Source organism: Ceratotherium simum, chromosome X (assembly GCF_057802395.1).
Source record: "Ceratotherium simum simum isolate JZ-2026a chromosome X, ASM5780239v1, whole genome shotgun sequence".
In the NCBI taxonomy this organism is placed as follows: Eukaryota; Metazoa; Chordata; class Mammalia; order Perissodactyla; family Rhinocerotidae; genus Ceratotherium; species Ceratotherium simum.
This window is the reverse complement of record NC_141940.1, coordinates 83,523,713-83,549,780: the sequence shown is the minus strand read 5'-3', so window position 1 is coordinate 83,549,780 and position 26,068 is coordinate 83,523,713. Positions and strand designations below refer to the sequence as shown.

The 26,068-nt window shown below is 37.5% G+C and overlaps 1 protein-coding gene across 1 annotated transcript in view; it reads left to right on the top strand.

The window, feature by feature from the left end:
- The first annotated feature begins 1,704 nt into the window (after positions 1–1,704).
- LOC147911913 (uncharacterized) overlaps positions 1,705–26,068 on the top strand; it is a 129,369-nt gene continuing 105,005 nt past the window's right edge. The window contains exon 1 of the mRNA XM_087426595.1: positions 1,705–1,783. Within this exon, the coding sequence (XP_087282721.1) occupies positions 1,713–1,783 (71 nt within the window). The 5' untranslated portion in view covers positions 1,705–1,712. The remainder of the gene's footprint in view (positions 1,784–26,068) is intronic.

The following is a 26,068-nucleotide window of genomic DNA, read 5'->3' as shown; positions in this document are numbered from 1 at the left end:
TGTAATTTTTTTCCTTTTAGCACTTTAAATATATCGTTCCATTCTGTTCTATCTTGTAAGGTTTCTTCTGAGAAGTCAGCTGATAGCCTAATGGGGTTTCCTTTGTATGTAACTTGAATTTCTCCTTTGGCTTTTAGGATTGTCTAATTATCTTTAATTCTGGACATTTTGATTATGATGTGTCTCGGTGTGGGCCTCTTTGGGTTTATCTTGTTTGGGGCTCTTGGTGCTTCCTGTACCTGGATGTGTGTTTCCTTCCTTGGGTTAGGGAAGCTTTCATCTATTATTTCTTGAAATAGATTGTCTGCCCTTTTGTCTCGCTCTTCTCCTTCCAGGACACCTATCAAACGGATGTTAGTGTGCTTGATGTTGTCCCAGAGGTCCCTTATACTGTCCTCACTCTTTTTGATTCTTTTCTCTTTTATCTTTTCAGCTTGGGTACATTCTTCCAGTCTTTCGTCCAGCTCACAGATCCGTTCTTCTGTCTCCTCTACTCTGCTTTTGAATCCCTCTGGTAAATTTTTCATTTCCAGTATTTGTTTCTTCATTTCTTATTGGTTCTTTTTTATATCTTCCATTTCTTTCTTGACATTCTCGCTGAGTTCATCTATTCTTCTCCCCAGATCAGTGAGCATTCTTAACACTCTTTGTTTGAACTCTCTGTTGGGTAGGTTGCTTATTTCTGTTTCACTTAGTTCCTTTTCTCGGGTTTTGTCCTGTTCCCTTGCTTCGAATGTATTCCTTTCTCTCCTCATTTTGCCTCTTTCCCTGTGCTTGTGTCTACGTATTAGGTAGGTCAGCTGCGTCTCCTGGTCTTGGATAGGTGATCTTATATAAGTGATGCCTTAGGAGGCCTCCAGTTTGCTTCCTTCAGTTCTCAATGTTAGAGTGGTGACCTCTATGTGGGCTACGTGTGTCCTTCTGTTGTGGCCTGTTTGCTCTCCCTGTAGGTGCCCAGGGAGGGCGAGTTATTCTCCTCGCCAGCTGTTGTAGTGCGCAGCTGCTTGCAATTGTTGTGGGCCCTTCAGTCTCTTTATCAGGTGTTCAGAACCCTAGCACAGTTGGCTGAAAGTTCTAATACCACATTTGTGTTGCAGTATTTCTTTTAAGTGATTAGGCCTCCAACGTGGCAGGTTGTTAGACTCAGGGACTTACAGTTGCTGTAAGCCTCCAGCCCTTAGGTCTCTTGTCAGCTCTCTGAGGATTGCAGCTGTGTGGGGCTCGCCTCAGGCACGGGAGCACTCAATTGTTTCAGGCTTTGGAAGGGGTGGCAAACCCCCTATGTGGGTCTTTGAGAAGCACAAGTCTTCTGCAGCTGACTAGCCCTGCCACCCACAGGTCCACACACACTGTCAACACAGTCCTGCCCCGTTTGTGTGCCCCTACCTCCTGAAGTGGACCCAGTCTCTCCGTGGTGGGAGCCCCACACACTCCACCCCCCCACACACTCTCCATCTGCTCCTTGTGCACGCCCTACCCCACTGAATTTGGCTCAGTTGCCAGGCTGCAGAGAATACAGTCACCAATCTATGCAGGCCCACAAGTTGCCTGAGGGCTTGTTGTTGGGTGGGGCCAGTCTCTAGGGTGGGCTGCCTGCTCTGCCTGAGCTGCATTAAATCCGTGCTCTAGTGGGTGGGGCAGACCTGGGCTAACAGGCCCCAGGAAGAACTCTGATGGCGTCTGTGTCAGCATGCCCACATCAGGCCACAACAATGGCCGCTGCCAATGTCCCAGTCCCTGGAGAGGTCTCACCTCTCATCGAGATGCACTCAGGGCCTATTAGGTGAGTCTCTTTTCACCAAAGCACTGTGCACCTTTCTTTCTGGTGATTTTAGGTTGCTTTCTGAAACTGGTAAGTTTGCGTGTGGGTCCTTTAAGAGCCGGTTTTCATTTCTTTGTGAACCAGCTTTTCTGGGGGTATTCCCCAATGTTTTAGTAGCAGGTCAAGTCAGATATTATGCCACTCGTCTGGATTGTGCTGAATCCACAAAATGCCCACAGCGGGGGCACGCTCCAGCTCAGGGCCCTGCTCCGCCAGGGAGAGTTGCGTACCTTTGGGCTGCTCCCAGGTGGCCGTGAGGCGTGGCGGCTTGTGAAGGCAGCATTTTTCCTCTCCAGAAGGGAGTTTCTTCCTCTTCTACCTCAATTAGGATTGTCCGTTGTTGCAGGAGTTCCTCTTATCCAGTTTTCAGTTCTGTCTCAGGGGTAATTTTTCCATGAGTAGTTGTAAATTGGCTGCGTCCATGGGAGGAGGTGAGTTCAGAGTCTGCTTATACTGCCATCTTGACTTCTCTCAATCTTCCCCTTGATATTCTTATCTCCTTCATTCATTTTCTCATCCTTTGCCCTGGTTATGGAGGTCCCACCTCACTACTCTGTGTGATGCTGGAGAGAAACAAGATTCTCCAGCTCTAACTCACAAACTGGGATGACTGGTCACTCACTGCTTTCTACCTCCTATGTGGAGAGGTTATTGCTGCTTGACAGCTCAGCCAGTGTCACCATGGGGGGGTGTGACTCTAGCAGAATTTCTGTCTCTCCACTGCGTATAAACTCTTATCCTCCCCATTGCAATTGTGTGCTGGAATTTACACTCAGGCAGGCTGAACTTCTATGAATTCTCTCTCACCCATGTGTATATGAATAGGTCAACACTCTCCAGGTTTTTTCCCTGACCACAGTGAGTAGGGACGGTGCAGGCTCTCTGACTTCCACAGATCCATAGCCTTTACCAGGTCTATTTGCCTATTTTTAGATGCACAGGTGGTCAAGAGTCTTCCTAGGTTCTTTGGCATAGGGGTCTGTATCCTAATCCCCCACTGAGACACTTTCGTTCATATATGGTTGACTAATTAATTGTTATAACGGAAGGGAGCAAAAGGAGAAATGTCTTATGCTGCCATTATGCTCTGATTGGAGAATTTAATTCATTTACATTGAAAGTAAAATTGAACTATAAGGACATAGTAATGCAAACATCATTTTCCAGGTGTTTTGTAGTTGCAGTGTTCCTTTCTTTCTCTCTCTGTTTATTTGTTGTTTATTTTTTGTTGCAGTATGCTTTAATTCCATTCTCTTTATCTTTTCTTTGTCTAGTAGATGTTTTTTGTGGTTACTATGAGGTTTACATAAAATACCTTATAGTTATAATAGTTCATTTTAAACTGATTATAACTTACCTTCAATTGCATATAAAAACTCTACACTTTTGATTCTCCTATCTGTAAAATTTACTTCTTCTTATATTGTTTGTCAATTAAAAAATTACTGCAGTGGTAATTAATTTAAATACTTAAAAAATTTTTATGCTAGAGGTAAAATTTATTTTATCTCTATTTTTATAAAATATAGAGGGATAAAAATATACAGCATTAGTATGCACTCAAAGTTAAGTTGTCATCAGCTTAAAATAGACTGTTATATGAATTTTCAAGTAATTCTCATGGTAATCACAAAGTAAAGACCTATGGTAGATACACAAAAATAAAGAGAAAGGAATATAAGCATACTACTACAGAAAAACATCAAATAACAAAGCAAGAGAGCAAGAGAAGGATAAAGGAAAAAAATAACTACAAAAGAGCCAAAAAAACAATTAACAATACGGGAATAGTAAGTCCATCCCTATCAATAATGACTTTAAATGTAAATTGACTAAATTATCCATTCAAAAAACAGAGTAGCTGAATGGATTAAAAAAAATACCCATCTATATGTTGCCTACAAGAGACACTTTCAACTTTAAGGATGCACATAGAGTGAAAGTGAAGGGATGGAAAAAGATATGTAATGCAAATAGAAACAAAGAGAAAGCAAGGGTAGATATACTTAGACAAAATAGACTTTAGAACAAAGACTGTAATAAGAGACAAAGAAGGTCATAATATAATGATAAAGGGGTCAATCCAACAAAAGGTAACAGCAATTGTAAATATTTATGCACCCAACATAGTAGCACCTAAATATAGCAAATATTAACAGACATGAAGGTAGAAATAGACAGCAATACATAATCATAGGGATTTCAATATCCTACATCAACAATGGATAGATCATCCAGACAGAATATCAATAAGGAAGCATTAGACTTAAACTATACATTATAAAACTTGTACTTAACAGGTATTTACAGAGCATTCCATCCAGCATCAGCAGAATTACATATTCTCCTTAAGTGCACATAGAATATTCTCCAGGATAGATCATATGTTAGGCCACAACACCACTCTTAATAATTCAAGAAAATTGAAATCATATTAAGCATCCTTTTCAACCATAATGGCATGAAACTAGAAGTCAATTACAAGAAGAAAATGTAAAATTCACAAATATGTTGATATTAACATACTATTGTACAACTAATAGATCAAAGAAGAAATCAAAAGATAAATCAAAAAATACATTCAGAAAAATGAAAATGGAACTACAACATGCCAAAACTTATGGAATACAGCAAATGCAGTTCTAAAAGAGAAGTTTATAGTGATAAATGTCTACATTATAGAAAAGGAAAGATCTCTAATAATAACTTTACGCCTCAAGAAACTAGAAAAGGAAGAAAAATCTAAGCCCAGAATTAGTAAAAAGAATGAAATAAAAAAGATCAGAACAGGAATATGAACTAGAGGCTAAAAAGAACAACAGAAAAGATCAATGAAACTTAGAGCTGGGTTTTTATTTTTTTTTTTGAAAAGGTAAATAAAATAGATAAACATTTAGCTAGAGTTACCAAGAAAAGAAGAGAGAGGGCTAAAATAAATAAAATTATAAGTGGAGAAGAGACATTACGACTGATATCACATAACTAAATAGGATCATAATATACTAATATGAACAATTATACCCGCAAATTGGATAACTTTGAAGAAATGAATGAGTTCTTAGAAACATACAAACTACCAAGATTGAACCATGAAGAAATAAAAAAACTGAACCAGTCAATTACTTGTAAAAATATTAAATCAGCAATCAGAAACCTCCCAATAAAGAAAAGTTCAGGACCAGAAGACTTCACTGGTGAATTCTATCAATCATTTAAAGAAGAAATAATATCAAACCTTCTCTAAATTTTCCAAAAAATAGAAGAGGGGACACTTCCAAAACCATTTTTGGAGGCAACATTACCCTGATACCAAAACCAAACAAGTATACTACAGGAAAAGAAAATTACAGGCCAATAGCCCTGATGAACTTAGACGCAAATACCATCAACAAAATATTAACAAACCAATTTCAACAGTACATCAAAAGAATCATACACCATGATCAAGTGTGTTTTATTCCAGGGAAGCAAGGATGTTTTGACATCTGCAAATCAATCAATGTGATGCACCACATTAACAAAATAAAGAATAAAAATTATATGGTTACCTCAATAGATTTAGAAAATGCATTTGACAAATTTTGACATCTATTCATGATAAAAATTCTCAAAAAACTAGGTATGGAGGAAATGTACCTCAATATAGTAAAGGTCGTATATGAAAAGCCCACAGCTAATGTCATACTCAATGATGAAAAGCTGAAAACTTTTCCACTGAGATCAGTAACAGGACAAAGATGCTCACACTCTCCATCTCGTTCAACATAGTACTAGAAGTCTTAGCCAGAACAATTAGGCAAGAAAAAGAAATAAACAGTATACAAATTGGAAAGGAAGAAGTAAAATTGTCTCTATTTGCAAATGACATGATGTTATATATAGAAAAACCCTAAATACTCCACCAAAAATCATTAGAACTAATAAATGAATTCTGTAAAGTTTAGTATATAAAATCAGTACAGTCATGCTCTGCATAATGATGTTTCAGTCAAAGATAGACTGTATATATGATGGTGGTTCCATAACAATAAAATGGAACTGAAAATTTTCTATTGCCTGGTAATGTCATATTCGTCATAATGTCATAGTGCAATGCATTGCTCATGTGTTTGTGGTGATGCTGGTGTAAACAAATCTACTGCACTGCCAGTTGTATAAAAGTATGGCACATTCAATTATGTACAGTATATAATACTTGATAAACAACTATGTAACTGTTTTATGGATTTACCATACTATATATTTTATCATTATTTTAGAGTATATACTTTCTACTTATGAAAAATGTTTACTGTAAAACAATATGCTGTGTTATGCTGGCAGCAGCCTCACACATCTTATGTTTACTGCATGTCTTGATTGCACCATTTTCTACTGTGCCTGATTTAATCTCATGTTGTTTTGTTTATCCTGGCCCCTAAACATACAAAATCCATTGCTAGTGTGGCCAGTAAGAGGTCATATTGAGTGATTTACCTGAAAACAAAATTAAAAGTGAATAAGGATTACAAAGTTGTGAAATCAGAGATGGTCACTGCTTGCTAGTCAAGCATGTCCCATTACACCATAACTATGACCTTGAAGAACAAAACAAAGTGATGGAAACTGTTAATTGATCTACTTCACTAAGAAGCAATGAGATTAATGAGGCCAACAAAAATTTCAGAAGGGACTATATCTGACATGGAGAAACTTCTAGTGACCTGGATTTAAGACCAGACACGGAAGCATATCTCTCTCAGCACAACGACAATCATGGTCAAAGAAAAATGTTTGTTTGTGATGTTGAAAGAAAAGGCTGGACCTGACTTCTTACAATGTTGAATTTACTGTTGGCTCTGGGTGGTTTAAACAAGTCAAGAATCTTTATTCATGACACAGTGAAAGTGAGTGGTGAGTCAACAAGTGCTGATGTGAAGGCAATTGAAGAATTTTTGGAAACTCTAGGTAAGCTGATTGTGAAGGAAAGTTACTTGCCAGAGCAAATACTCAATATGGATAAAACTTCCCTATTCTGAAAACGGATGTCTGAAAGGACTTTCCTCCATAAGGAGGCCAAGTCAATGATAGGTTTCAAGGCTTTTAAGCACAGGATAACAGTCTTGCTTGGCAACAATGTTGCAGGCTACAAATTGAAATCCTTTGTGATCTGGCACAGTGAGAACCCTAGGGCTTTCAAGCATATCAATAAGCACACACTGACAGTGTACTACAGGAGCAATAGAAAGTCATAGGTGACCCATCTCCCCTTCCAAAATGCCCTCTTGATTTGTTATGCCAGCAAAATTGAGAAATACTATTCAGAGAATAACGTACCTTTCAAGATTTTGCTTATTGTTGACAACGCTCTCAGATTTCCTCCTTTTATTGGTGATCTTCATCCCAATATCAAAGCTGTGTTTCTCTTCCAAACACCATCTCTTTGATCCAACCAATGGATCAAAGAATTATAGCAGCTTTTAAGGCCTACTACGTGAGGTGGACCTTTGCCCAGTCTATTGCTTCAACTGAGGAAGACACTGAGAAGACACTGATGTAATTCTAGAAGAATTACAACATCTTGTTTTTAATACAGCTGACATTATTAGCCAGGTGTTTTTTTTTGTGTGTTAGAGGAAGATTGTCCCTGATCTAACATCCATGTCAATCCTCCTCCATTTTGTATGTGGGATGCTGCCACAGCATGGCTTGATGAGTGGTGTATTGGTCTGCACCCGGGATGAGAACATGTGAAACCCAGGCCGTCAATGTGGAGCATACGAACTTAACCACTATGCCACCGGGCTGGCCCCAATTACAACATCTATGACTGCATCAAGAACCTTGTTTGAGATTGGCATGTCATTGAGGAGTGTATGAATGGCATCAAGAAAAAGACTCTCAAGATGTTTGTCCATGACTATAAAGTATTTGCTAAGGGTGAGGAGGTTGCCAAAATTAACAAGACTGTGGTTGAGATGGCAAACAACTCTAACTGGGGTTTAGACGGGGATGACATTGAGGAGCTCCTAGAGGTGGCTCCTGATGAATTGACTAATGAGGAGTTGGAACTGGAACAGGAACATAGAGCTGAAGAATAGGTAAGAGAAAAGGAAACTGCAGGAGGAGAAAAAGAAGAACCCCCAAGAATATTCACAGTGAAGGGTTTATGAGAAGATTTTGCAGACCTCAACATGCTCCTTAAAAAGTTTGAAAACACGGACCCCAACATGGAAAGGTTTTCATTAACAGAGAGGAATGGTCATGGTGCATTATCTGCTTAAAAGCAAATCTATGATGAAAAAGAGATACAAACCAAGTAAACCACCATAGACATATTTCTGAAAAAAGTGACACCTATTTAATAGAGCCTCAGGCAAATCCTTAAGGAGCTTTCCAGAGGAAGACATTGCTAGCATGGGAGATGACAGCTCCATGTGTGTTATTGCCCTGGAAGACCTTCTAGTGAAACAAGATATGGGGGTGGAAGACAGTGATATTGATGATCCTGACCCTCTGTAGGCCCAGGTTAATGTGTTTTTGTACCTTAGTTTTTAACAAAAAAGTTTAAGCAGCAAAAAGGAATAAAAATTTTTAAAAATAGAAAAAAGCTTATAGAATAAGGAAATAAGAAAGAAAGTATTTTGGTACAGCTGTACAATGTGTCTGTGTTTTAAGCAAAGTGTTATTACAAAAGTGTTTAAATTTTATAAATTTAAAAAGTTACAATAAGCTAAGGTTAATTTATTATTGATTAAAGAAGAATATTTTATATGTATTTAGTGTAGCCTAAGTATACAGTGTGTATAAAGTCTACAGTAGTTTATAGTAATATCCTAGGCTTTCACATTCACTCACCACTCACTCATTGACCTTTTCAGAGCAACTTCCAGTCCTGCAAGCTCTATTCATGGTAAGTGCCCTATACAGGTGTACCATTTTTTTATCTTCTATATCGTATTTTTACTGGACCTTTCCAAGCTTAGATGCACAAATACTTACCATTGCATTACAATTGCCTACAGTATTCACTATGGTAATATGTTGTACAGGTTTGTAGCCTAGGACCAAGAGGCTATACCATATAGCCTAGGAGTGTATTAGGGTATACCATCTAGGTTTGTGTAAGTACACTCTATGATGTTTTGCACAATGACAAAATCCCCTAATGACACATTTCTCAGAACTTTTCCCTGTCATTAAGCAACACATCTCTGTATACAGAAATCACTTGAGTCTCTATACACTAACAACAAACTATCAGTAAAAGAAATTAAGAAAACAATCCCACTTACAATTATATCAAAAAAAGTAAAATACTTAGGAATTTTACTTTACAAGAGATGAAAGATCTTTACAGTGAAATCTATAAGACATTGATGAAAGAAATTGAAGGAGACAATTAAATGGAAAAATATTCCATGCTTATGAATTGGAAGAACTAATTATGTTAAAATGTTCATACTACCCAAAGTAATCTACAGATTCAATGCAATCTCTATCACAATTCCAATGACATTTTTCATGGAAAGAGAATAGACAATACTCAAATTTGTATGGAACCAAGAAAGAGTCTGAATAGCCAAAGAAATCTTGGTAAAGGAGACTAAAGCTGGAGGAATCACACTTCCTGATTTCAAACTACATTACAAAGCCATAGTAATCAAAACAGTATGGTATTGGCATAAAGACAGACACACAAGTCAATGGAACAATATAGGGAGCCTAGGAATAAACCTATGCATATATGGTTAATTAATTTTTGACAAAGGATTCAAGAATATACAATAGGAAAAGAATAGTTTCTTCAATCAATGAATGGTGTTGAGAAAACTGAACAGCCAAGTATAGAAGAATGAAATTGTACCTCTATCTTACACCATATACAAAAATCAACTCAAAATAGATTAAAGACTTAAATATAAGACCAAAAAACTCATGTAAGAAAACATACAGGGTAATCTCACTTTGTCTTTGACTTTTAACAATTTGATTATAATGTGTCTGGGTAATCATCTTTGGCTTAACTTTATTTAGAGTCCTTTGAGCTTCCTGTAACTGGATGTCCATATCTCTCCCAAGATTTGGGACATTTTTAGCTATTTTTTTTAAAATAAGCTTTCTGCTCCTTTCTCTTTCTCTTCTCCTTAAGGGACTCCCATAATGCATATATTCATTATTCATTTTTTGACTGTTGTCCCATAATTCTCGTAGGCTTTCTTCACTCTTTTTCATTCTTTTGTTTGTTTGTTTGTTCCTTTAACTGGCTAATTTCAAATGACTTCTATTTGAGTTCATTGAATCTTTTCTTGTGCATGATCAAGTCTGTTGTTAAAGCTGTCTATTGAATTTTTCAGTTCTGTCTTTGTATTCTTCAGGTCCAGGATTTCTGTTTGGTTCTTTTTTATGGTATTTATTATTTCATTTAACTTCTCAATTTGTTTATGCGTCAATTTCCTGATTTTGTTTAGTTGTCCATGTAGTCTCTAGTACTTCATTGCATATCTTTAAGATGAGTATTTTGAATTCTTTGCTAGGTAATTCATAGATCTCCATTTTGGGGGATCAGTTCCTGGAACATTATTAGTTTTCTTTGGTGATGTCATGTTTTCCTGATTCTTCATCATCCATGTCTCTGCATTTGAAGGAGCAAACAGTTTTACAGACTGATTTCTTCAAATCAAAACTTTCTCCTGTTGATTCCTTGGGCTGATGAGATTACCTCAAGAATTGCAGTCAAGTTGAGTTGGAGCCAGATCATGTGGCTGTTGCTGGGTCCACAGTGGGGGTTGTGGTTTTCCAGCTTGTTACCAGAGGCTTGGGAATGCACGGTTACTGTCAGGTCTGTAGGTTGGATGGGATTGCCTCCAGAACCTTGTTCAGTAAGGTTAGAGTTGGGACAAGTGTGAAACTCAGGGTATACATTTGGATCCTCAGATAGTGGTCCTGTTCCCAGTTCCATGGACAGGTATAGGGCTTCTGCTGTGTCACTAGTGGTTCCCTGGGCTGGCAGGATTGGCCCTGGACCTTGGCTGAAAGGGGTTAGATCTGAGTCTCTGGGCTACTTGGAAGTCTGCAGCCAGAACCAAGTTATGCATACCTGGCTCAAGAGGCAAGGGCAGGTGTGTCTCCCATCTGCTCTATGGGCAGGCAGGAGTGCTTCCTGACAATAGCTGGGAGGAGTTGTATCCAAGTCACAGGGCCTTTGCAGAATCTGCTGTCAGAATAAAGTTTGTTGGGCTGTTTCCAAGAGCACTAACAAGAGTGTCTCCAGGCTTGTCATTGGTCTAATGGGACTGCTTGCAGACCATGGCTGAGAGGGACCGTAGCTGAGTCACATGTTTATTTCAGGATCTACTCTCCAACCAAAGTTAGTTGAATTGCCTTCATAGGCACTGATTGGCACATCTCCTGGTAGCCTTCTAGGTTGGCATGGCTGCTCATTGACTGCATCTGGGATGGGCTGTAGCCAAGTTACAGTGCTGTTTCAGAACTCCATTGGGTCTCTCGGCTGACAAGACAGCTCACAGACTACAGGTGAGAGTGGCTAGAGCAAATTATACGGCAATTTCAGGATTCTGGAGGTTCAGATAGGCATGTCCCTGCCAGGTCCCTGGGTTAGCAAGACTGTTCTTAGACTGCCATATAGAGGGGCTAGAGATGAGTTAGAGGGCTATTTCAGGATCTCTGGGGCCTACATGGGTGTGTCGCCCAGTGGGTCCCTGGGCTGACAACATTGCTTATAAACTGCAGTTGAAGGGAGCTCAAGCTTAGTTACAGGGCTGTTTCAGAATCTACAGTCAGACATAATTTGGTGAGTTTTTCTCCAGGGGCTCCCAGAACATGACTGAGAAGGGCTGAAGCTGGATCATGGGCTACTTTAGGGCCTCACTCTACACCTGGGAGTGAGGTCTGCAGGCCTATTACCTATGGCACAGTTGGGCCTGACTTCTGGGTCCCTTGGCTTATAAAAGCAGTGGCAGGACCAAGATCAAATAGGGCTATAGCCAAGTCAATAGGGGGATAGAGCTATTTCTGTGTCTGCAGCCAGGAACACATTTGGAAAGTCAGCCACCTGAGTGTGGTCCTGCTTTTTCAAAATGGCCCTCTTCAGTTTTGGACTCCACTGGGGTTTCAAAATCTTTTACCTAGATTCCAAAGCCCTCCCAAAGGCACTTTTGTCCATGGGATGGTTGCCAAATTATTGTTGCTGATGAGAGTTAGGAGTGAGGAACCTCCTATTCTGTAATCTTGCTGATGGCACTCTACACCACATTCTGGTTATAATTATTCTTAACACTTTTGTTCTTTTATCTTTTATGCCAGTGTTAATAGTGATTTAAAAATCACCTTTACATTATTATATTATTCTGTATTTGTCTATACCTTTACCTTTACCAGTGAGATTTATATTTTTATATGCTTTTATGTTGCTCTTTAGTGTCTTTTCATATCAACTTGAAGAACAAACTCCCTTTAGCACTACTTGTAAGATAGGTCTAGTGGTGATGAATTCTCTCAGTTTTTATTTTTTTGGAAACATTTTTATCTCTCTTTTATTTTTAAACGTACAATTTTGCAAGGTATACTGTTCTTGGTTGGCTTTTTTTTTCTTTAACATTTTGAATATATCATCTCACTCTTTCCTGGCCTACAAGGTTTCTGCTGATAAATCTGCTTATAGTCTTATGAGAGTTTCCTTGTAAGAGACAAGTTACTTTTTTCTTACTGTTTTCAAAAGTCTCTTTGTCTTTGATTTTTTACAATTTAATTATAATGTGACTGAGTGTAGAACTCTTTAGTTTCAAACTATTTGTGATTTTTTGGGGCTTCTTGAATCTGTATGTACATATTTCTCCCAAGATTTGGGAAGTTTTCAGACATTACTTCTTTAAATAAGCTTTCTGCCACTTTCTCTCTCATTTCTCCTTTTGGAACTCCCATAACATATGTATTTGTCTGCTTGATTGTATCCCATAAGTGTCATAGGTTTCTTAACTCTATTTTATTCTTTTTGCTTTTTGTTCCTCTGACTATACAATTTCAAATGTCCTCTCTTTGAGTTTGCTGATTCTTTTTCCTGCTTGATTGACTATGCTGTTTGTCTTACTCCATTTGGGCTGCTATGACAAAATATCATAGGCTGTGTAGCTTTTAAACAACATAAAATTATTTCTCACAGTTCTGAAGTCTGGAAGTCAAAGTTCAGGGTGCCTGCATGTCGAGTGAGGGACCTCTTCCAGGTTGCAGACTTCTCATTGTATTCTCACATGGCAGAAGGGGCTAGGGAAGTCTGGGGTCTCTTTCATAAGAACACTAATCTCATTCATAAGTCTCCACCCTCATGACTTAATCACTTCCCTTGCCCCCCTCCCCAATAATACCATCACACTCAGCATTAGGATTTCAACATATGAATTTGGGGGGGACACAAACATTAATACTACAACACCATCAAAACTATTAAATTGTTCAGCTTAATCATTGTATTCTTTAGCTCAAGAATTTCTGTTTGGCTCTTTTTTATGGTTTCTATCTCTTTGTTGAACTTATTATTTTGTTAATATATTGTTTTCCAAATTTCATTTAGTTGTCTATCTGTTGTCTTGTAGCTCATGGAACTTCTCTAAGATGTTTATTTTGCCAGGCAATTTGTAGATCCCCATTTTTTTTAGTCAATTACTGAATCTTCATTTTGTTTGTTTGTTGGTGTCAGTATTACTTTACTCTTCTTGATACTTGTAATCTTACATGGGCATCCATGCATTTGAAGAAACAGTCACCTCTTCCAGTATACTGACTGGCCTTGTCTGGGAAAGCCCTTCCTCAGTCAGTTGGGCCAGAGATTATGTGTGTGCTTGTTATGAGACCATGAGTAAGTTGACTGGCAGGGTCCATGAACAGGCCAGCTGGACGGATCCACAAGTACGCTAGCTGGTGGAGTCTATGGATGTGCCTGCTGCCTAAATCTGCAAGATGTAGGACTGGTGCTGTTTTCTGTGGGTGAGCAGGCCTGGTGCTGCAATCTTCAGTCAGGCCTGGTGCCAGGGTCTGTGGGTGGGTGGCCTTGTGTCAGAATCTATGGGTAGGCCTGCTGCTAGGTCCCTCAGTGGGTCTCAATTTTGTTTTATATATTCCAGCACAATTTTTATTTTGCAATGCATTTTGGAATAACTCTTTCATTCAATCTTTCAGCTCATTATTTCACTACTTACTTTAGTTCATTTTTATTTGCCAGATCTTCAATTATTTATAACACCTTGTTTTTATTTCATATATGTGATATCCTCTTTTATATCTGTGTGGATATTAATTATATTTTTAAAATTGTCCTTCTGTTTTTGCTATTATCTTCATGTCTTCTGTGTTGACTTTGGTCCATCTCTTTTGTGCTGTTGTTTTTCCTCAAATATTTATTGATAATTTCTTCTTGGATTTTCTTTAACTTTAAGATATTTTGTTTGCCTCTCTGTGGATTCTATTTTTGGTTACCCCAGCCTAGGTTCAGTAATTATGGGGGAGGAATGGAAGATCCCACCAGGAAAGGTGTATGAGCAGCTTGTCTGATGGACATGTGAATTCAACAGTTGTCCTGTTGTCACCATCATTCAAAGCATTCAGCTTCCTCTGGTCCAATCATCCACATCTATTGCTACAGCTTAGTAGCAAAATCCTCTGCTGTCTGATTCTTGATGGTGGTTGGAAGGGTGACTTGTCTGGTTACTTCAAACATAATGCCTCAGTCAATCAGACTGACAGTTGCTCCCACTGCTCCTGCTGTATTTCTTATTTGTCTACTTCAATTTTATATCACCTCTGAGCCACTACTTTCTTTTATGAGTCCTCTTCTACATTTACTACTATGGTTAATTTTGTCAATCCAATCTTATCTGTGTTCATCTTTCAGGGAGTCCTCATAATACTTGGTACACCAGAAGTTCCCTTTTGTTTTCCAGAATTGTTATGGATATTTTTTAATATTGTTTCTAGGGATTTGGAGCAGGAGACGGAGGCAGGTTCACATATTCAGATCACCATCTTTATCCAGTCCAAGACAATAACAACTTCTTCTTCTTCTTCTTCTTCTTCTTCTTCTTCTTCTTCTTCTTCTTCTTCTTCTTCTTCTTCTTCTTCTTCTTCTTCTTCTTCTTCTTCTTCTTAAGACTCTTAAATATATCCTGAGACATATGCTAAGAGGAGAATATTCAACAAGATTTTCTGGTTTTCTTATCTTTAACATATTTTTCTATGTTTGACAATAAAAATCCATCTTGCTAAATTTGTGCGGTAGTATCTCGATACTTTCCTCAACCTTGTTCATCCAGACTTCTCTGAGGACTTATGCATAAAGCTTCACTGATGCTTCCTACTCTTAAATTTTAGGCTTTCTTTATAGATTTATTATTACAAAAATGACACATACTTTAAAATGTTAAAATAGTGCACAAACACAAAGAAGAAAGGGAAAGTAAAATATTTTCCAAATTCTACCATTCAAAGATAACCATTGCTATTTAAAAGAACATCCTTTTATTTTTTTCTTTTTTGGAAAGAGATAGAAATATGCAATTTAAGAAATAATATCATGCTTTTCCTGATATTCTGAAGCCATTTTTTTCACTTAACAACATAGTCTGAATATTTTTCCAAGTCAACAATCATCATCATCATTATTAATATTATTAAACATTATTAAATGTTCAGTATCCCATTACATTGATTAAACTATAGCTTACTTAACTGACTCTTAATGATGGATGGTTATGTTGTTTAAATTAGGTTTGTTGTATATTGTTAAAAACAGTTTTTCATTCAAATATTTTTTTCATACATCTTCTTTCACTTGTGCCATTATCTACTTAGGGTAAATTCCTAGAAGTGGGATTGTTAGAACAATAGTATACTCATTTTACATTTTGATACACATTACCCAATGACCCTTGAGAAGAACACTGATTTACAGTCTTATTGGAAGTTTATGAAAGTTCCTATTTTTCACCGTTAGCATCAGTTGATCAACTTGTGACTTTCCTGTTCTTGTTATTATGGAGGATTTTTTTTTTATTGTATAATGGACATTTTGGCTATTAGGAGAATCTCAATATTATTGTTTTTTTTTTTTTTAATTTTTAACAGGCAGTCACCCTGTTTGGATTTGGCATAGAGGTCCTGGCCTAATGTGTGGTGTGGTTACAATAACAGTCTAATTTTCAGAGCTCATGCAGTGCTATTTGGTCTGCTTCATTTTATCTCATTTGACTCATTTGAACCAGGCTCTCCCTGGTTCCTATTGATTCTGTTTGAGTGGGCAGAAGGAGTTTCCCCAAGCCAGGCTACTTGTTTCTCTAGGTTGGGGAAGGGTTTCTAGGCCTGGGACAGGGTTCAATGAGTTGGAGAACAAAGAGGACTTCCTAAACCTGACACTTGTTGTGGCAAATTCCCCTCTGCCTGAGGAGTATGGAGAACATTTCCAGGGCTGAGTGGTTATATAGCATGATTCCATTTGCACCTGTTCCCTAGCCAAGTAGTTATTACTAAGTTTTGGATGGTCTTTGCTCATTTTTTATGCTCTTTTTTAATGTTTAAAAGTTATTCTAAGTGTTTGTGTATCAGGAAATTAATTTTTTTCTATCATATGTATTGCAAATATTCTTCCCAGGTTATTTTTTAATCAATTTTGTTATGATTTTGTTTAGTTTTGTTTTTCCTAATGATTATGAAGCTGGACTAAGTTGAGTTTACCATGTTGTAATTCATGTCACAAGTTTTCTACTATGCAATGTCTAGAGTACAGATTCTTTTATTGGCATCACTATGCAGATCACTAACAGAGTAACACCTTCAAAGATGACATGTCAGAAATAGAACCCTTAGAAGTAGACCATCTTGAGTTTTGTTTTTTTTTTACTTAGTCATACCTCTTGAGAATTCACCCTAACAGTGGTTCTTAATGGGAGATATGTGGACTTCTATAGGTTTTTTAATCCTCTGAATTTGCCTGCAAAAATTTTTGTGTTTATGTGTATAAGGATATGTGCATTCTAAAGAGAGATGCTCCACAGCTCTCATCAGATTCATTTGGGGTTCATGGCCCCCAGAAGATTGAGATCAACTGCATAAAATAGTTATCTTTCTGACCACTGCAATTGCTGAAATGAAGCAACCTTGCAAGGTAAAAAGAAGAACCTGAACTCAGAGTTTGACTCTGGTCCCAACTGTGCCACATGTAACTACATCAATTCAACTATCTAGGTCTCTGTTTGCTCACTTGTAAATCATAGATGATGTCATATCTAAGGTTATTTACAGCATAATTATGATTAGAGCTACTTATTATTTTCTATACTCACTGGTATAACACAAAAAAAATTCTGGCAAAAGGGAAATCCATTACTGATTATAAGATTCTAAACTAAAAAGAGAAGGATGTGAGGTGATGTGAGCATCATGCAGAGTGAGTTGTTCCCTTTGTGTCTCCACCCTAAGTTATAAACAGTGGAACATCGATTGATCAACAAAGGACTCCTTGCACAGCACACTAGAACGCCTGAGAGATCCATGCATCCATACATTTGAAGGGGGGTGGATTGGAACTCTGGGAGGGTGGAACTAGGGGAGCAGCCCTCTCCCTCTCCTCTGGGGGTAGCAACCCAAAATGCAGATGCTTCAGCAGTGGTGGTGGTGCCTGACCTGAGGATTCAAGGAGTACAGCAGCACATGCTGGTTGGCAGAGGCTACAGGACCAGACACGGCACTCATGGCTTATCCCTGCCCCACCAGTGGTTGTGGGTGATATACACAACCTGAGGCTTCAAGACACACAGCAGTGCCATTGACCCAGCCCCTGTCCCTCCCCAGCAGTGGTGCCAGTCTTTCAGCAGTGGGGGACAGCATCCAAAAAGCAGATATACTAGCAGGTATGGTGGTGCACTAATCTGAGGTTTCAAAAATCACACCAGCATGTGCCAGTGACCAGAGGCTACAGGAGCAACAATGACACTTTTTGCTTTACCCCTGCTCCCCAGCAGTAGAGAGTAGAGTCCAAGAACTGAGGCTCCTGGAAAAAGTGGTGCTGGTGAACCAGCCCCCTCCCAATCCCCAGGCATCTGTGACTCTGACCTCAGTCATTCCAGCAGTAAGGGCTATATCTAAAACATGGATACCCCTAGCAAGGGCAGTGGTGCCCTGACCCAAGAGTTTAAAAAGCACACCAGCACACGCCAGTGACCAAAGGCTACAGGAGCAGCAATGGCACTCATGGCTCAGCCCCTGCCCCTCCCCCAGAAGTGGTAGGTGGTACCTGTGAACTGAGGCTTCAGGAGCCACAGCAGAACCTGTGACCTAGCCCTCAGTGGTGACACAATGGACAACGGCTTTACCAGTAGTAGGGGCTACACACAATACCGTGGGACCTTGGCAGTGACAGCAACACCCGTGATCCCAGCGCCTCTGCCAGTGGTGCTGCCAGCAGCCCCAGATAACTGAGGAGCAGCAGCACAAGTGGTGCATGGGGCAGCAGCACCTGAGCCCGTGGAGTGCATGTGGAGAGCCAGTGGGGGAACACGAGACCCAGGCAGCCATGGAAACAGTAGAAGTGCTCACAGCCTGGTGACCTCAGTGGTGACACCCAAGGCTGCGGTGACATCATAAGCAACAATACACCAGCAACCTCAGAGGCACAAGCAGGACATGGAGGGCACTGACAATGCCTCTGGTAGAGACAGTGGAGGGTGAAAAGTGCAGGCTCTCAAATACAACCAGAAGTACCTCAGAATTAAAGTAAAAAGCCTTACTCAAATAAGAAAAGTATTTACTACCACAAATGCACTGGCAGAGGATCTACTCATCAAGCACCATGAAGAACTACGGTAACACGGTAGAACAGAAAGAAAATGACAACTCTCCAGAAACAAAACTTGAAGTCACAGAAGATTACAATCTAACTGACATAGAATCCAAAATAGCTGCCATGAAGAAACTCAACAAGTTACAAGAAACACAGTGCAATGAGCTCAGGAATAAAATTAATGAACAGGAGTACTTCACTAAAGAGATTGAAACTCTAAAAAAAACACAACAAAATAGAAATTCTGGAAATTAAGAACACAATTAATGAGATGAAGAATAAAGTAGAAAGCAATGGAAATAGAGCAGATCATATGAAAAAGAAAATTAGTGGGCTTGAAAGTAGAAATCTAGAAATGATTCAAGTTAAGAGGAGAAATAACTAAGATTTTTCAAAAATGAAGAAATTCTGTGAGAAATATCCAACTCAGTTAAGAAAAACAACATAAGGATAATGGGTATTCCAGAAGGGGAAGAGAGGGAGAAAGGAGCAGAGAGCTTATTCAAAAAATAATATCTGAGAACTTCCCAAACCTGAGGAAGCAACTGGATATACAAGTACAGGAAGCTAATAGAACTCCTAGTTATCTCAATGGAAAAAGAACTTCTCCAAGGCATATTATATAAAAACTGTAAAAAGTCAATGACAAAGAAAGAATATTAAAGGCAGCCAGAGAGAAAAAAATAACTTACAAAGGAATCCCCGTAAGTCTATCAGCAGATTTCTCAGCAGAAACTGTACAGGCTAGGAGAGAGTGGAATGATATATTCAAAATATTGAAAGATAAAACCTATAAGTCAAGAATACTCTATCTAGCAAAGTTGTCCTTCAGATATGAAGGAGAAATAAAGGCTTTCCCAGACAAACAAAAGCTGAAGGAGTTCATAACCACTAGACTAGCTTTATAAGAAATGCTGAAAGGAGCCCTTCTACCTGAAACCAAAAGGGAAAGGTTTACAAAGCTTTGAGCAAGCTAATATATAGACAGACAGAATCAGAGAATTGCAACTCTGTATCACAATAAGTTAGTAAACACTTAACTATAACATAAAGGCTAAAGGAAAAGAAAACATCAAAAATAACTATAACCACTTCAATTTGGTAACAAACTCACAATATAAAAATGGATAATTTATGACAACAAAAACATAGAAGGAGAAGTGGAAAAGGATGGAACCTGAATGGGAAAATGGAGGTAAGATGCCATCAGTAGAAAAAGGACTATCTCATCTAAGAGATAATTTTTACAAACCTCATGGTAACCACAAAACAAAGAATCATAGTAGAGTCACATATCATAAATAAAGACAAAACTGAGAAAAACATCAAAATGAAATGGCAGACAGAAACACAAGGAAAAAGAAACAATGGAAACATAGAACAATTGGAAACAAAAGATAAAATGGCAAATATTAAGCCCTCATATATCAATAATCACTCTAGTGTAAATGGATTGAATTCCCACATCAAAAGACACAGAGTGGCTGGGTGGATTGAAAAACAAAACTCAACAATATGCTGCCTCCAAGAGACCCATCTCAGCTCTAAAGACAAACATAGACTCAGAGTGAAGGGCTGGAAGATGATACTCCACGCAAATAGCAACCAAAAGAAAGCAGGTGTAGCCAGACTTATATCAGACAAAATAGAAATCAAGCCAAAAAAAGATAACGAGATAAAGATGGGCATTATATAATGGTAATGGAGACATTCCACCAAGAAGACATAACACTTATTAATATATATGCACCTAACATAGGAGCACCAAAGTATATAAAGCAACTATTAACAGATCTAAAGGGAGAACTTGACAGCAACACAATAATAGTAGGGGCCATTAACATCCCACTCGCATAAATGGATAGATCATCTGGACAGAAAAGTCAAAAAGGAAATATTGACCTTAAATGAAACACTACACTGGAGAGACTTAATAGATATATATAGGACATTCCATCAAAAAACAGCATACAACACATTATTGTCAAGTACACATGGAACATTCTCAAAGATAGACCATATGTTTGGAAACAAAACAATCCTCAGTGAATTTAAGAAGATTGAAATTTTTTCAAGCATCTTTTCTGAACACAATGCTATGAAACTAGAAATCAACTACAAGAAGAAAGCTGGCAAAGTCACAAATATATGGAGACAAAACAAAATGCTATTGAACAATTATTGGGTCATGAAGAAATCAAAGGAGAAATCGAAAAGTACCTGTAGACAAATGAAAATGAAAACACAGCATACCAACTCTTATGGGATGCAGCAAAAGCAGTTCTAAGAGGGAAGTATATAGCAATTGAGGTCTACCTCAACAAATAAGAAAAATATCAAATAAACAATCTAACAGAATACCTAGAAGAACTAGAAGAAGAAGAACAAACAAAGCCCAAAGTCAGTAGAAGGAAGGAAATAATAAAAATCAAAGCACAAATAAATGAACTAGAGACTAAAAGACAATAGAAAGAATCAATGGGACTAAGAGCTGATTCTTGGAAAAGATAAACAAAATTGACAAATCTTTAGGTAGACTTACTAAGAAAAAGAGAGAGATGGTTCAAATAAGTAAAATCAGAAATCAAAGAGGAGAAATTAGAATGGATATCACAGAAATGCAAACGAATATAGGAGAATACTATGAAAAGCTGCATGCCAACAAACTGGATAACCTAGAAAAAATTGATATATTCTTAAATCATACAATCTGTTCAAAACAGAGTCAAGTAGAAATAGAGAATTTGAATAGATCAATCACAAATAAAGAGATTGAAACAGTAATCGAAAACGTCACACAAAAAAAAACAAAAATCCGGGACATGATGGATTCTTTGATAAATTCTACCAAACATTCAAAGAAGATTTAATACCTATCCTTCTCAAACTCTTCCAAAAAATTGAAAAGGAGAGTATGTTTCCTAACTCATTTCACAAGGCCAACATTACCCTGATTCCAAACCAGAGAAGGACAACACAAGAAAGGAAAATTACAAGCCAATATAGCGGATGAATATCAGTGCAAAAATCCTCAACAAAATGTTAGCAAATACATTACAACAATACATTAAAAGGATTATACATCACCTTCAAGTGAGATTTAGTCCAGGGATGCAAGGATGGTTCAACATCCACAAATCAGTCAACGTGATACACTACATTATCAAAATGAAGAATAAAAATCACATGATCATTTCAATAGGTGCAGAGAAGGAATTTGACAAGATTCAACATCCATTTCTGATAATAACTCTCAATAAAATGGGTATAGAAGGAAAGTACTTCAACATAATAAAAGCTATAGATGACAAACCCACAGCCAACATCATACTCGGAAGTGAAAAACTGAAAGCTATTCCTGTATGAACAGGAACAAGACAAGGATGCCCACACTCACTTCTCTTATTCAACATAGTATTGGAAGTTGCAGCCAGAACAATTAGGCAAAAAAAAAGAAATAAAAGGGATTCAAGTCAGAAAGGAAGAAGTAAAACTGTCATTATTTGCAGATGACATGATTCTATATATAGGAAACCCTAAAGAATTCACCAAAAAACTATTAGACATAATAAATGAATACAGCAAAGTTTCAGGGTACAAAATCAACATACAAAAATCAGTTGCATATCTATACACTAACAATGAACTAGCAGAAACAGAAATCAAGAAAACAATCCCATTTAAGATGGCAGCCAAAAAGAATATAATACCTAGGAATAAGTTTAACCAAGGAGGTTAAAGACCTACCTACTGAGAATAATAAGACATTATTGAAAGAAATTGAAGAAGACATAAAGAAATGGAAAGATATTCCATGTTCATGAATTTGAAGAATTAACATAGTTAAAATGTCCATATTACCTAAAGCAATCTACAGATTCAGTGCAATCTCTATCAAAATCCCAATGACATTTTTCATTGAAATAGAGTAAAGAATCATAAAATGTATATGGAATAACAACAGACCCCAAATAGCCAAAGGGATCCTGAGAAAAAAACAAAGCTGGAGGTATCACATTCCCTGATTTCAAAATATACTACAAAGTTACAGTAATGAAAACAGCATGGTACTGGAAGAAAAACAGATACACAGATGAATGGAATAGACTTGAAAGCCCAGAAAGAAATAAAACCACACATCTATGGACAGCAAATTTTTGACAAGGGAGCCAAGAACATACAATGGAGGAAGGAAAGTCTCTTCAATAAATGGTGCTGGGAAAACTGGACAACCACATGCAAAAAAATGAAAGTAGACTATTATCTTACACTATACACAAAAATTCACTCAAAATGGATTAAAGACTTGAATATTAAGACCTGAAACCATAAAACTCCTAGAAGAAAATATAGGCAGTAGACTCTTTGACATCAATATTAGCAGTGTCCTTTTAAATATCATGTGTTCTTAGGCAAGGGAAACAAAAGAAAAAATAAACAAATGATTTGCTAACATTTTGTTGAGGATTTTTACATAAAACTAAAAAGCTTCTGCACAGCCAAGGAAATCATCAACAATATGCAAAAACAACCCACCAACTGGGAGAAAATATTTGCAAATCAAATATCTGATAAGGAGTTAATTTCTAAAATATATAAAGAACTCATACAACTTAACAAAAAAACAGCCTGATCAAAAAATGGGCAGAGGATCTGAACATATGTTTTTCCAAGGAAGATATACAGATTGCCAACAGGCACATGAAAAGATGTTCAACATTACTAATTATTAGGGAAATGCAAATCAAAACTAAAATGAGATATAACCTCACACCTATTGGAATGGCTATAATTAAGAAGGTAAGAAGTAATAATTGTTGGAGAGGACGTGAAGAAAAGGGAATCTTGATGCTGATGGGAGTGCAAACTGGTGCAGCCACTATGGAAAACAGTATGGAGATTTCTTAAAAAATTAAAAATAGAAATACCATATGAAGAAGCTATTTCACTTCTGGGTATTTATCCAAAGAAGATGAAAACACTAATTTGAAAAGATATATGCACCCCTATGTTCATTGCCGCACCATTCACAATAGCCAAGACTTGGAATCAACCTCAGTGCTCATCAACAGATGAATGAATAAAGAAGATGTAGTATATATACACAAAGGAATACTGCTCAGCCATAAAAAAGATGAAATTTTGCTATTTGAGACAATATGGGTGGACCTTGAGGGTATTATGCTGAGCAAAATATATCAGAGAAAGACAAATACCATATGATTTCACTCATATGTGAGAGATAAAAAACCAAACCAATGCGTAGATACAGAGAACAGATTGGTGGTTACGAGAGGCAAAGGGACAGGGGGGAAGGCAAAAGGGTAAAGGGGCAGATATGTACTGTGATGGATAAAATCCGCACTGTTGGTGGTGAACATGATACAGTCTATACAGAAACTGATATATAATAGTGTACACCTGAAATTTACACAGTTATAGACCAATGTGACCTCAATAAAATAAATTTAAAAAACATTCATTATGAAAGATAACCAGAGGCCAATATTTTTAATGGCTGTATATATTCCATCTTATAAATATACCACCATTGGGCCGGCCCGTGGCTTAGCTGTTAAGTGCGTGAGCTCCACTGCTGGCGGCCCAGGTTCGGATCCCGGGCTCACACAGACGCACTGCTTCTCCAGCCATGCTGGGGCCGCGTCCCACATACAGCAACTAGAAGGATGTGCAGCTATGACATACAGCTGTCTACTGGGGCTTTGGGGGGAAAAAATAAAAATAAATTAATTAAAAAAAATACCACCATCTATTTAAATAAAAAATATATAAATAAAAAGAGACAGATTTTATATATTCCATAGTATGCAGTAGTTTATAGTTGGAGTTTCTTTGTCTTTTTACTGGCTCTTCCTTTGAGTGGTAAATGGGATCAAGAATCCAACTCCCTTTGATTAATTGCTCTTTAGTATCATACAAGATAAAGCTGCAGTATATGGATTGTTTAGTATTTGTCAGGTATTGTGCCAAGTGCTTTACATCTACTATCTCTCATCTTTGTAACAACCATGCTAGATAGGTATTATCTCAATATTATTGGTCCACAATCACAAAGCTAATGAGTAGCTGAGCATTGTTTAATGCTTAAATCAGATTTAGTCTATCTCAAAAGCCATTATTGTTCAAGTACATATAAATTTAGATAGTGATATTTTATTACTGGTTAAATCTGTGTTCCGCATTCATTTTCATGGAAAGAAAATAAAGCCCAAATGCAGGATTATATCAATACTTTTATAAGTTCTAAGCACTGAAAATATTTGCTACCTACCCATCCAACTCCCATCCAATAATGTAGTTAATTTTTTTTTTAATCCACAGTAAAATAAGTGTAAAGAACTTCAGTTAATAGCTCCTCTGCTGGGTCTTGTTTTCATCAAATCCCGCCTCATGTTTCATTAATTACACTGGGAGAGAGGAGAGGAGATAAATTATTTTTGCAGCAACAAAGAATTGAATTACCTGAGAGTTACTTGTTTCTTGCCACTTCGCTGACAATCAATACAATGCTTGTGGAGGGGAATTGAAAAGTAATTCTGAAACGTTTTCAATGGCAAGAGATGCACAAGCATTAGGCTTAATGGTGCTTGTTAAATAAGATGAGGATGAGTGAGAAGTCTCAGGATTTCTGTTTACGGAGGTAAAGAGAACTGTTGATGGGGTCAGATGAACAGGTGGTGAAACAGGAAATAAAATCTGTGATACAAGTCATTACATCCATCATTAAAAGTAAGAACAGAATTTTATTGCCACATGCTTGTTGGGGAGCCCAAATATTGTCTAAATTGGTTATGGAACACCTGAAAGAATGTTATTTCTGTCTGGTAGTTATTCTTCAGCTCTAATTTTCACTTCCTCCTCCAATATTTTTAAAGCCAGAATAATCTTTCTAAAACCTGCCTCTAATCATGTTACTTTCCTCCCTCAGATTTTTCAGTTGTCCTCATTTCTTAACATAGCATTCATAACTTTCCATAGTAACCCCACCTATACACCTTTCCTACTCTTTTACATATATATTCCACTGCACTATATAAGTTGTTGCACTCTTCCCAGAACACATCACATTCATTTCCATGCCCTATATCTGTTTCTGTTGCTACTTCTGCCTGGAAAGCCCCTGTTCTTCCTCTGCTTTACTAACAAAATCATCTTTATCCTTGAAGACCTGACCTAATTTCTGCATTCTTTCTGAAGCCTTTTCTGAAATCCTCCAATCCATTATGAATATTAATCCTTCTGTGGAAACATATTGTACTAAGTTCATCTTGAGAGTCTTGTTTTCTGTTTGTTAGTTTTATTTCTCCAATTAGATAGTAAGCTCCTTGGGGACAGAAAGTATGACTTAGTATTTTTTTTCATTTTCTCCCACAACACTGTGTGAAGTTGGCTCCCTATGT